The 13,670-nt window shown below is 47.2% G+C and overlaps 1 protein-coding gene across 1 annotated transcript in view; it reads left to right on the forward strand.

Annotated features, from left to right (window-relative positions):
• The first annotated feature begins 4,402 nt into the window (after positions 1-4,402).
• LOC138725902 (store-operated calcium entry regulator STIMATE-like) overlaps positions 4,403-13,670 on the forward strand; it is a 36,268-nt gene continuing 27,000 nt past the window's right edge. Inside the window, exon 1 of the mRNA XM_069867280.1 lies at positions 4,403-4,523. Within this exon, the coding sequence (XP_069723381.1) occupies positions 4,418-4,523 (106 nt within the window). The 5' untranslated portion in view covers positions 4,403-4,417. The remainder of the gene's footprint in view (positions 4,524-13,670) is intronic.

A 13,670-nucleotide genomic window follows, 5' to 3' on the forward strand; every position in this document is an offset into this window, starting at 1 on the left:
TGGGCTAAAAAAGAAAAAGGAGGCACAACTAGTTGGGAGAGAAGCTTAGGAAAACTTTCCCCTTGTGCATACAAACACAATCCACTGAAGCCATCTCTTACAGATAATTTGCAGGTTACTCATAGAAAATGATACTTTGTTTAGAAATACCTGATCTAGTTTAAATGTATTTTTTTCAATTTTTCTAACGTGTGTTCACCAATTCCTGCACGGTACCTGGGCAAATGGAGTCCAAGGCAATTCCCAGGTAAGAAATTATCATCCAGCAACCAATTATTGAAAATGGTTCTTTAGCAGCAGCCCGGGGAATTTGAGAAAATGCAAAATGTTAGAGCCTGAGTAAATCTGTGTTAATATAAGTATTTGCTTAATAGATGCTTCCACATATAGTGTGTTCCGCTGGCTTATATAAGAGTATCAACTTTAATGTTTGATTCAGAATTTAATATAAAGGTGGCTGATTGCAAAACACAATCAGATTTACCAACCCAGGGGAACAAACCTTTTTATGAAACTAACAATTACACGTATAAAATCAGCTGAAAATGAGTTTGTAATATCAAACTTCCAGCTTGCTGACCGAACTTATGACTGAACCAAGATTAAGGCTGGTGAGTTAAATGAACATCTACCAACCCAAAATTCAATTCACCCATGAGAAAAGGAGGGACTTTTTCTAATGGAGGGTTATTTCAGTGATGTGGAGTCAGCATAGTGGTAAAAGGAGATGTTTTGGTCTCAGTATTTGAAGGGCATTAAGTTGCTGGAGCATGTCCAGAGAAGTGCAACGAAGCTGGTGAAGGGGCTGGAGAGCAAGTCTTACGAGGAGCAGCTGAAAGAGCTGGGGTTGTTTAGCCTGAAGAAGAGGAGGCTGAGGGGAGACCTTATCACCCTCTACAACTACCTGGAAGGAGTTTGTGGAGAGGAGGGTGTTGGTCTCTTCTCCCGAGTAACAAGTGAGAGGGTGAGAGGGAATGGCCTCAAGTTGTGCCAGGTGATGGAATATTAGAAAAAAGTTGTTTACTGAAAGGATGGTCAAACATTGGAACAGGCTGCCTAGGGAAGTGGTGGAGCCTGCATCCCTGGAAGTGTTCAAAAAGCATGAAGACTTTGGGGCATGGTTTGGTACGCATGGTGGTGTTGGGCTGAAGGTTGGACTCAATAATCTTAGAGGTCTTTTCCAACCTTAAAGATTCTGTGATTCCAGCTGAAGGGCTGGGGAAATTCAGTGCAGACAGCAACAGGCAGCTGCAGGAGGGACAAGCCTCTGGGCAGCTTGTCTGGTCAGGGTTAATCTCTGCCCAAACCGCCTGGCACTAATAACATCACCAGGACAGAGGATTCCCAGGTCCATGTATAACACAGTTCCCTTCTATATTGTAAACAGAAACTACTTGGGAAGCAGGCCAGCTCCCATGATTTTCTGAAGTGTCTCATAACATTTACCGCTGGTTTTAAAGCCATCACTAGGAGTCATACGATATGATGAGATTTGCAGCCTCTTTGGCTTTGTAACTAAACGCAAGCTCCTAAAGGCAGGGAGCCTTTAGTGACCTCCGTGCTCCCTAAAGATGGCCTCAAATATACTGAGATGAGAAAGAAAACGAAACCTACCCTCTGGGGAGGAGGCTGTAAAGGGGGATGGGACCAGTATTACACAAAGCAGCAACAAAACAGGTTTCAGCATGCAGTTTGAAATCCTGACTGCATCAGTAGACCTTGTAATGTCTCACATCATCTTGCTATGGACCACAGGAACAGGAGCATAGGGTAATTTGTATTGGAAATTACCTAGGGAGGTGTCTGGTCCAACATTCTGCTTAAATCAGAGTCAGCTCTGAGAACAGAACAGGATGCTCAAGGCTTAATCCAGTCATGAAAACCTCCAAGTACAAAGCCTGTCAGCTTCATTGGGCAGCCTGTGTCACTTATGTCCTGTACAAAAATTTTGCCCAACGTCCACGCAGATCCTCTCTTATTTCAGTTGATGACCATTGTTCCTTGTTCTCGTACTGCACACTGCTGGGTAGCACCTGGCCCCATCTTCCTTAAGTCTTCCTCATGGGGATAAGCAGGTTGCTAGGGGCTGTTCACAAAGCTGTCTCATCTCCAGCTCCCTCAGCGTCTCTAACCATGGCAAGTGCTCCACTCCTGAACATACTGGAAGCCCCATCACAGCACCTCCAAACCCCCCAGGGCTGACTTGGTGCACTCCAAGCCCAGCATCATCAAATCTCTGACCAGCACTATCCCCATTCTCTCCTAGGCCAGCACACCCAAAGCCCTGCTGGGATCTTCACACGATGCTTTCACCACTGATCCTGCTGGCCACTCCCATGGCCCTAGACCAGCACCCCCAAAGCCATCCTGCAGCAATTTCATGCCCACCCACTCAGTTCTCAAAAGCCTTGCTGGGACTCACTTTACCTTCCCCAACCCTGTACCCTCACCCCCCTGGCAAAGTCCTACCCTTTCCAGACTTGTACCCAAAATCCCACTAGGACTCCCTGCCATCCCAGCACTCAAAACCTTGCTGGGACACTCTCTGGCTCAGCACCTCAAACTATGCTAGGCCTCCCATACAACCCCCTCAGCCTCTTCTAGGACCTTCCACCTCCACCCCCACCACTATCCCCACCACTATTCCCACCTCCATTTCCATCCCCATCCTCACTGCCATCTCCATCTTTACCTCTGTCCCCATCCCTGTTCCCGTCCCCATCCCTGTTCCCATCCCCATCCCTGTCCCCACCTTCATCTTCACTTCTGTCTCTGTCCTCATCCTCATCCCCATGTCCATCCCTATCCTCATCCCCATTCCATCCTATCCCCATCCCTATTCCCATCCCCATTCCATCCCATCCCTTACCCCCATCCCCATCTCTACCCTCATCCCCAGTCCCACTCCATTCCTATCCTCATCCCCACCTCTATCCCCATCACCGTCCTCACCCCCATTCCATCCCCATTGCCACCTCCATCTTCACCTCTGCCTCCATGCCTGTCCCTGTCCCAATCTCCATCTTCACACCTCTACCCCCATCCCTATCCTCATCCCCATCCCTATCCTCATCCCCATTCCTGTTCCATCCCTAATCCCCATCACCATCCTTATCCCCATCGCCATCCCCATTCTGATCCCTGCCCTCACCCTCATCCCTATCCCCATCCCATCCCCATCCTGATTCTCATCCCTATCCTGTCCCCATCCCTATCATGCCCCCATCCTGTCCCCATCCTTATCCCCATCCTGTCCCCATTCTCACTGTCATCCTCACCCCCTTCCCCATCCTCTTCTCGTCCCCATTCCCATCCTCACCCTCACTCTTACCCACATCCTCACCCCCTTCCCCATGCTCACTCTCATTCCCATCCTCACCCTGGCCCCATCCTCACCCTGTCCCTCTCCTTTCCCCATCCTGTCCCCATCCCCATCCTCACCCTCACCCCTATCTCCACCCTCATCCTCACTCTTATTCCCATCCTCACCTTCATCCTCATCCTCACTCCCATCCCCAACCCCATCTTCACTCCCAACCCCACCCTTGCTCTGTCCCCATCCGCATCCCTATTCCCACCCTTACTCTCATATCCGTCCTCATCCCCATCCTCATTCCCATCCTGTCCCCATTCTCATTGTCATCCTCACCCCCTTCCCCATCCCCATCCCCACTACCATCCTGTCCCCTTCCCCATCCTCTTCTCGTCCCCATTCCCATCCTCACCCTCACTCTTACCCTCATCCTCACCCCCTTCCCCATCCTCACTCTCATTCCCATCCTCACCCTGTCCCCCTCCTTTCCCCATCCTCATCCTCACTCTCATTCTCACTCTTATTCTCATCCTCATCTTCATCCTCATCCTCACTCTCATTCTCACTCTTATTCCCATCCTCACCTTCATCCTCATCCTCACTCCCATACCCAGCCCCATCTTCACTCCCAACCCCACCCTCACCCCATCCCCATCCCTATTCCCATCCTCACTCTCATCCCCATCCTCATCCCCATCCTCACTGTCATCCTCACCCCCTTCCCCATCCTCACCCTTGTCCCCATCCCCATCCCCACTACCATCCTGTCCCCATCCCCATCCTCTTCTCGTCCCCATTCCCATCCTCACCTTCATCCTCATCCTCACTCTTATTCCCATCCTCACCTTCATCCTCATCCTCACTCCCATCCCCAACCCCATCTTCACTCCCAACCCCACCCTTGCTCCGTCCCCATCCGCATCCCTATTCCCACCCTCACTCTCATACCCGTCCCCATCCCCATCCTCATCTCCATCCTCACCCCGTCCCCGTCCCCACGCCCCGGCCCCTCTCCTCCCCGGGCGGGTCCCCCCCGCCCCGCCCCCGGGCGTGGCCGCCGCGGGGCCCGCTGTGTGCGCGGAGGCTCCGCGCTGCGCCGCGCCCATGGCCGCCCGGGCCGCTCACGGCTGCGGCAGCGGAGCGCTGCTCGGCCGCTTCGGCGTCCTGCTGCAGGCGCTGCTCGCCCTCTGCGCCTTCAGCACCCTCATGCGTGAGTACCGGGGATGCTCCGCGGCGCTGGGACCCCCTGCCCCTTCTTTCCCTCGGAGCGAGCGTCTCGCTCTGCCTTCACCTACCTGGAGGGCTGGAGCAGCGCGGTAGCCGGTGGCTGAGGCTGAGCCGGCGGTTAGAGCGCCGGCCGCTGGGGCTTAAAACTCTTCTTTCCAACTTTAATCTGCTGGTAATGAAGCGCCGCAAACTCGCAGCTGGGATCCGCTTCCCTGAGCGATTACGCAGTCGCTCAGAAAACTTTAATGAAGGGTCAAAGCGAATGGTATTAATTCAGTGATTTACGAGGAAGAAGCTGACAAAAGCAGGGTGTGTGTCAGAGGCGGTGCTGCTCGCCCGGAGCGATAACGCCCTTTATTGAATTGTGATGCTGTTTCGTTTGATTTAATAGTTTAAGCAAAGTTCTGGACGCCGGGGAGGGGAGGTTACCGGGAGAATGTGTTTCACTGATTGGTATAAAGGGGTGGGACGGGGAGAAAGCAGCTGAGTGAATGATGGGGAGCGCTTAAGAGTGAGAGAAATTGACTGTTGCTTTGTGCTGCAGCTGCGTTTAACTCGGAGCAACCTGTGCGTCGCTTTTCTCTTCAGTTAAGTGTTTTAACACCCGTCGAATAACATGCCAGAACTCAATCTGGTTTCCTTGCTTAAAAGCCTGCGGTGATGGTGAACTAAAACTTCAAGTTTTCTGGCTGAGGAGTTGCAGATTTTTGAGGCTCGCTTTGCCTTTTGGAAACTGCTTTCAAAGGCTCCAGCGCTCCAGTTAATGTCAAGCTGCCAGGGAAAACTGCAACAAGTTCTCCCAGCAATAACCGATAGGTTTTTTTTCCAGCTGGAGTTGCCCAGTTGCAACACTTCACAGCTTGTGTTTCACCAAATATTGACAGGTTTTTTTTCCAGCTGGAGTTGCCCAGTTGCAACACTTCACAGCTTGTGTTTCACCAAATATTGACAGCAAGAAGAGATTTGGTGTTTCTGCTCCCTTTAGTGAGGTGTGTGTATGGGTTAGTTGGCCTGTAAACTCTGTGAGTTATCCCTTAAAAACAAGGACATCAGTTAATCATATCAAAATACTCCTATAGAGGAAAGCTTCGTAACTCCTGATGGCAAATCATCAACCCTCCGCTAACCGTTGTCCTCCCCCTGATGCAAGGGCTTAATATTTCCTTGAACATTAACAACCTCTTGGTTAATGAGGAGAAACTGAAAGTTGATCCTGTGTGGTTTCGTTGTGAATCGGCTCAGTGACTAAAGCTGTAGAGGTAACTGCTGGCTGGGATCCCAAAAGCAGATGTGTTTACAGCCCTGAGATCTCAACTGCGGCACCTCTTCTGGCTGCAGCTGGGCTGGTGGTCTCGTAATTCACCCCAGCTGCTCTTTATCTGTGCCACATTCACATACTCCCAACTGGAGGCTTTCTCAGATCTGCTGCTGGGGCTATTTCTAACTTCTAGCCCATGACTGTTGTAGCGGGTTTACCAATAACTTTACGTTAGGTAGTAATTGCTTTGAAGCAGCTTTTGGGCTATTCATGTGGCCTGTTGTGTCCGCGGCCTCCAGGGGAGGAAAAGGTTCCAGCACCTGGGATGTTGGGGAACCTCTTGAGCTGGTGGTGATGTTTGTGTAGTCAAAAAGGTTCCTGGGAACCATGATTTACATCTTCATTCCATCCAGTCCAGCAGAAGGTTGAGCAGTCCCAGCTGGATGACTAGATCTTGGGTCATTGCTGTCACTGGATTCAGCATCAGCCCTTCTTTGATACTTCTTCGGTACGGTGAAATTCCCAGGTGTATATATCTGTTGTTTGTATGTCTGTGATTCCTGCTTTAATGGGATGTTACGGGCCAACTTGCTCGGTCTTAACAGGTCAATGAGTTGAAATTCAATTCCTGTCTGAATCCAAGCCAATGCCTTTTGCATTCCTTCTACTTCAAAGTATCAGTTCGTCTTAGCTGCAGGGGCATCTGAATTTGAATAGATAAGATTTCCAAGTAGTCCACATGCTGTTCACTTGAAAACGTCTAGAGGAATTTGGACTCACAATAACGGGGTGTTCTGCAAAGTTTTGCAGGTGCCTGTGTATGGGATGTGCTCCCAGAGAATATACATGCACAGTATGGGTCCCACGTGTGGCCCATTGCAGTAAGGACAAATTTAAATGTTATCAGCAGCATTTATGCCCTTGAACTTCTGCCTCTTGGGGCTGTGGAATGACCATCTCCTGCCAACCTCCTAGGAGGAGGAGGTCAGCCTTGTATTATTGTCTGAACTGATGCCGTGTCTAGTGTATGTCTGGGTGGTAGGAAGCACAGTTCACATGCAGTCCTGGAGGAGGATATTGTGGCAAAATGATGCTGTCACCTATGTTTTCAAGTTTTATTGCAACAGCCCAATAGGTTTCTTGAGGCCAGTTAGTTGCAAAGAAATGAAAAGGTCAATTGAGAGCAAAAGTTCTTGGGCAGCAGAGGGAATACTTGTTTCCTGGTAGTGAGATTTGTGGGATCTTGCTCCCCATTGCTGTGGGGCATGTGAAATGAGTCCTTTATGTGGTGAAAACAGGACCCAGAAGTGATGCCCAGCATTATTAGGGAATCTGGAAAGCTTTTTAGTGGGGTAGTGTTAGTCTAATTAACTATGGTTAGCAATAGAGGTGACAAGTTCCTTTGGACCTATATTCTTGCTTTTCTAGAAAAAAGGCTTGTAGTCAAGCCTAATTCCCATATGCTCTGGGACTTTTGCTCTGGTTAAAACTTTGCCCCGCTTGGTAATCAAATTTAAATGAGTTGTTATCCTTTCTGCTTGCCTGCGGTGAATTTGGAAGCACTTTGGTTGTAGAGGCACTTGCCAAGTAAGTGTCTCAGCAAGTGTCCTTGCTAAGAATGAAGGCAGAAACACTTGAAAGAAGAGGCAGTAAAGCCTAGCAGCCGCCAGTGTGTAACAATCCAGTTTCCCGTGCAAGAACTTGAGATCACGACAGAGAGGAATGTGGGTAATTGCGCAATCCCATCCGAAGCAGTTTTTCATACTTGGCCTTGATCATCACTCAGCTGAGTGGAGAAAGCACGTTGCGGTTATCTCAGCTGCAGCTGCTGAGTGTGACTTGGGGATTGAGTTCTTGCAGTTGCTGTTATTTGTGTAAACATGGTTGGTTTTTTTTTTGAGGGGAGGGCTGTAGAGTAGCAAAAAGTTGTCCAGATTTGCACCCTGAACAGCAAACCCTTTGGAAATGAAGGGAGATCTTATGTAGAAATTCTAGCCATAGCTGCCTTCTTGGCTTAGCTAGAATGCAAGAGAAACAGATTTTTGGATGTTTTTCTCCACTGTGAATGGAAAAGGTTTCCTTGGAGCTAGTATACTTGTTGTCTACCCTACCACAAACTTCATGAGCTTCTACCACAAAAATCTGAAAGCATTTGTCTAGTAATTTCCTCTCTTCCTGAAACTGCCTTGGTAGCCCTCTGAGCTCTTTAATGAGGTTTAGTTGCACTTGTGCTGCAGTTGTCAAAATAGACTTAACTCTCTTGAAGACAGCTCCATAGCCCTCTTTGCACAGTGAAACCTGGTTTTCAACTTATGAAAATGCCTTGATCCTCCCTAATATGACAGCAGTGTCCCTTTACATCCTTTTATACATCATTGCTGGTTGCGTTCCTCCAGTACATCTTGTCTTGAGCGTAGCTTAAGAAGGCAGAGATAGGGATAGTTTGTGATAGGGACGCTGATGCTGAACCTCTAGGCAGGGCTTGGCTGTGGTTTATACTCTGTTCCAAGCAGCTTGTCTTGAGGCAGGGACACAGAATAGGAGTTTGCCAGACTGTGAAAGGAGCAGTAGCTCTTGACTGTGAGGGAATATCCTTGGTAAAGAAGTATTGCCCCAATCCTGGTGTCTTCCTAGCTCCATGTGCATTTTTCTCCAGGATGATGACAGTTGACTAGTGAAAATGGGAAACTGCATCCTAATGTATGGAAATATCTGAGAGTTATTGGTGGAAGCTGTGGTACTCATCTGCATGAGATGAGTAAACTTAAGCAACCTTTTATGAGTTTTTAGTAGGCCTTGCAGCAATGGTACAATGGCTTTAAACTAAAAGAGGGTAGTTGAAGGCCAGATAGGAGGGAGAAATTTTCTACGATGAGGGTGATGAAACACTGGAACGGGTTGCCCCACCCCTAGAAACATTCAAGATCGGGTTCAACAGGGTTATGAGCATCTTGACTGAGTTGAGGATGTCTCTGTTCACGGCAGGGGAGTTAGACTAGGTGATTTTTAAAGGTCCCTTTCAACCCAAACCATTCTGTGGTCTTGCCTCAGTGCCAAGTTCAGTCCTGTTGCTATACATACTTTGAATTGTAGCATTGTTTCTGTGCTTCAAAATTATCCTGAGTGTTTCCTATGCCGTGGTTTGGCTTTTACCCTGAAAATCTCTCATAAGGGTATGTGCAAATGTGAGTGCGTGTCAGGAAAGAGAAGAAATAAATGCTAGATGACTTGATCTGTCCAGACTTCTATTCTGTTTTGAAGTAAACTCGCCCAGGACATGAGTACTGCAGGCTCACTGTGCCTGAGATGAGCTTTGCTGATTTTGCTTCCTCTAATATAAATGCATAACTGTGTGTGATTCTGATTATTCACACACGTGTACTTTTAAATGGGAACTTCACAACTGCAGATGCTTTTCCCTCTAGTGGGAAACAAAACCACAAAGGTTAACTGTGTCAGGAGGTGTGAAGCACAGGGCTTTGTGAACTGTGGTAGTCAATTTACATGTAGGTTTGTGGGTTAAGCAAGAAGCTGCATCTGGCACGACTCTCAAGACCTGTTCCTTCTGCTTCAGTACATCTGAAAACTGGCTGATGAGCATGAAAACGTACGTTGTGCTTTGTAAGCTGGAAGATCTGCACAGCGCTTGATGTGCTTCATTAAGCTGAATGTGGCTTTCTACAAACCTTTAGAATATCAGCTCTTGATTTAGTTGACCTCTTCTTGGAAGTCACCTTTTGAAACAACTAAACCAAGCTGTGAAAGCTGCGTGTCAAGTGAGGACCGTGAGGTTCCTGGTTTCTGAAGGAGCAAACGGGTTAGGTGAGCTGAGGAATGAGTTGGCAAACTAGAACTGCATGAAAAATTACCTGTAACAAAAGGGCTGTGGAGCACCTTGCACCTTGCTGAATTGTTTTTGCAAAATTTGGTGAGCAGTTGACAATATAGGTGACTTTTAACTCCATACAAGAATCTTTTACAGGGTAAATAGTCTTCTGTAATTAAGAGGTGGAGCAAGTAGAGCCTTAAGGAGGAGTCTGTTAAATTTCCAGCTGCTTTTTTTAACAGCATTTGCGAGAAAACTGTATGGCAGACAGACTTTAGTGATAACAAGCTCAGCTGTGTCACTTCATTCTTGAATCATAGAATCATAGAATCACCAGGTTGGAAGCGACCCACCAGATCATCGAGTCCAACCATTCCCACCAATCTCTAAACCACACCCCTCAGTACCTCATCCACCCACACCTTAAACACCTCCAGGGAAGGCGAGTCAACCACCTTCAAGTATTGGAGTATTGTTCTCTTCGTGATCTTGGAACTTTTGGTGTTCAGATACAGCATTCCGTGTTTAAAACCCATTTTTCAAGGGACTCACTTGAAATGTAGTGATGGCGAGAGTCACTACTGCCTCCCCCAGGACAGAGATAAATAAAACTGAGTTTCATCTGTAGCCCAGCCACAGTCCAGGTCTCCTGTGAGACCTGCTATGTCATCGAATAGTATGCCCTGTTGTCAATAACAAGTATCAGTCATGATTTGCATATCTCAAAGCTGTGGTTTAATGACCACCTGGCACTTGGCTATAATGTCAGCTGTAAAAAACCACATAGAAAAGAGATACACAGGGTAGAGATAAAAACTGAGAACCATGGTGAAGTACTGTGTGGCCTTCCTTTGGGAAGTTACAGTCCTCAGATGGAAGAATACTCCAGCTGAGGCTCGGGGCATGTAGGGCAGATGATGGAGGGGTACTGCTGTTCTGTGGATCCCAGAGCTTCTCATGCACTGGACCTGCAGATGATTCTTGATTTGTAGAGGGAGTAGGAATAGATGGACTAAACATTAGGAAGTACACAAGACAAAGAGGAGCAGCAGGTGAGATTTCAGGGAGGAACAATGTCCAAGTCTTTTTTGTTTTGTTAGGAAAATGTAGATGTCTTTTTCTTGTGGTCCTCCTGCATCAGCCTGGGAGCTCCACTGCACAGCTCAAAACTCCTCTTGCAAGTCAGAGCACTTTGACACAGCATAAACTCTTCTTATCTGAAAGATGCTGTGGAGTAGCCCAGGAATAATTAGATATCTTCAGTAGGAGGTGGTTCAATTCATGTCTTGCAGACCCAGAGGTAACCTAGGACATATGCTTGATTCTTGTCCCATCCCTAAACTATCCATCCCCTCTGCTGGTTTTGATACAGGCACTTACCCTTGTACTGATGCTTCAAGTATGTATCTGGGAGGAAATGACTAAAGGAATACATTTAATGCTAACTGGAGGATGTCAGTAGCAACCTGTCTCCTTAAACCACCAATAGGACTCTTGCTGCTCCCTGAACTGGTGGAAGGTGTATGTTTTAAGGTTTTCCAGCTTGGGTGTTCACTTGCCTTGGAAGCAGCATGTTGGCTGCTGTCTGCAAACAGTGGCTGCTGCTTCCTCCCATTGTGCCTTGGGTTGAGCTGTCTGAGTAGCCACATAGACAGGCTAAGAATAGTGCATCCCCCAGGGTTTTGGCCTCTGTATCCTGCATGTTGGCTTCTTTCCTGCCTGGGTCTTGGAAAAAGCCTGGGAAAGGGTGTGTCCTTCGAAACAGGTTGAAAAGTGATTGGAGACTACACTGCCTATAAATAACATAGAGGATGGTAGGAGGAGAGTTTGTTTCCTCCCTAGTACAGTCGCTCCAAGTCCTCATCTGCAGAGGCCAGAAGCAAAGTCCTGACTCTCTTGCTAGTGCAATTTTGCTCCAGACTTAAGCTCTTCTTTAAGAAGCAGGTGACAGTGTAACCAGTTCTGGACGTTGCAGCCTTTATTTTTGCTGGCCCATTCATAAATTAGGAGTGTTAACGCTGCAGCACTTTCTCTGAGCTTCTGATATTCTCTGAGCGCTTCTAATATTCATTTTCAGTATTCCTAGTCTGCCGCTGAGCTGATGGGGTCAGGCTTCCATCTCCTGTAAATAAAGTCCTAAAAGCTTTCAGTCACCATCTCCCTTCCAGACCTCAACTTTTGAAACCTTAAGTTGATGGCAGTAAGATTTGTAAAGGAGATGGTCTGACTATCAGCCAGGTACACTTAAACTTCTCCTAGGGAAATGGTTTTCAGCCTTTGATTTTGTGGAAACCTTAATTAGGAGTCTTTTGCTAATCAGGAACTGGTTGTTACTGCAGCTAATTCTGCCAGGATTAAGGTTATTATTTCTAAAAGGGGTGGAGGCGCCTGTGCTGATGCAAACCTCTGCAGTGGAGTTTTCTGAATGCAATGTCGGGTCTATGGGGGATGCAGGAAGGACATTGCGTGTGGGAGGACCCCACCATGGATGGGATGAGGAGCAGCAAGAGGGAATTGGGTGGTTGCTGCTGTTCTTGTCTTAATTGATTGTACAAGTCATCTGATTATCATAAAAACAAAAGTAGAGTGTGTGACAGTGTTGCTGCAGATTGAGGTAATTTCAGGATGTCTAGGGCAGGCAAAGCTGTCCCCTTTCTACTGCATCAAGAAAACACCATAATAAATGCCTACTTCGTATTAATCTGAATAAAAAAGTGAGGATAGCTGTCATTAAGCTTTCATCATAGACTTCTCACTATTTGAGGATCTGTGATAAAAGACTCCTCACAAACACTTTGTTAAATGTTTTACATTTCACAGGTTCTTATTCAGATGTCCAGCTTCCACCCAGCCTGGTGATCCTTGGGGAATTCAAGTTTGTATGATCTTTATTGTCCTTGACTGAAGAGGAAGGCCCTGACAGTGTCACATTTCCTGCCCTGTCCTTTTCTCAGTCATGGGCAGGGTATGTCTCTCAAATTGTCACTCATCTTCCTTCCCTTTTGTTTAAGTTCGTGGCACTTTATCTGCAGTAACTGGAGCCAAGTAGAGGGAGAGTCATAATTCATGGAGGATACTATCTCAAGAAGGCAAGTTGTTATTTCTGTGATGCTTTACACCTGTTTAATGGGATAGACCTGGGTCCCCTTCTTGTGACTCTTCTGGGGAGCATCTTCCCATTTGCCCACCCTTTCCTGTGATGCTTTGGGTGGTGTGGCAAATGATCACACAGCTCTTCACCACCAGCCTTCAGCAGGGCTGTGTGCCTTGGAGCAGTCTGCGTGCTTTAGGCTGAGACTTAAGGAGGCTTCCTTTTACTGTTCTTGAGGATTATCACTGCATTTCTTTCAGAAAGGCTTCATTTCTACAGCCTGAACTATTTTACTGTTGACATCCAGCCACTTTAATGTTAATTGAAATGTAAATGGAATAATTCAGGATCAGATCAAAATAGTTTCAATGCAGGGTTGAGTCCTACAGGAAGAACTTGGACAAGCAGTCTCCATCTTCCTCCATTTAGCACCCTGTTTTTTCATGATTCTTGCTGTAGCATCCTGCTCTGTTACAAGGATGCTCGGCCATAAACACAGTGCGTTCAGCTTTATTTCACCCAGTCTCTTTCATCAACATGTGGTGTCTCTACAGCAGCAGTCAAGTCCTGCTGGGTGGTTTTGTGCCTTCAAAGAGTTAGCTGACTTGATGCACCTCCCATATTTGCTGCTCTTCAGAACACAAGCAGCTCTGCCCAGTGATGAAAGGGGAAACTCAGTAGGCTGTCCACACTAGCTAGGACCCACCTTAAACATGCTGCAAATATCAAGACTTAACCCCATGAGCGGAACTATGAGTTGAGGCTGATTTCTCAAGCTTCCCTGCTTGAAGTCAACTCAAGAGCAGTTGTTCCCAACCTGCATTCAGCTTTGAGGCGCTTTATCTTCGAAGTCTAAAAGAAGCATTGTCTGAAAGCTTGCCTGTACTTCTACTGGTATTTTCTTCCCCTTAGAAGGATTTTTGGGAGAGAATCTAAAGATTTGTGTGAATTTTAC

This window comes from Phaenicophaeus curvirostris, chromosome 1 (assembly GCF_032191515.1).
Source record: "Phaenicophaeus curvirostris isolate KB17595 chromosome 1, BPBGC_Pcur_1.0, whole genome shotgun sequence".
NCBI lineage: Eukaryota > Metazoa > Chordata > Aves > Cuculiformes > Cuculidae > Phaenicophaeus > Phaenicophaeus curvirostris.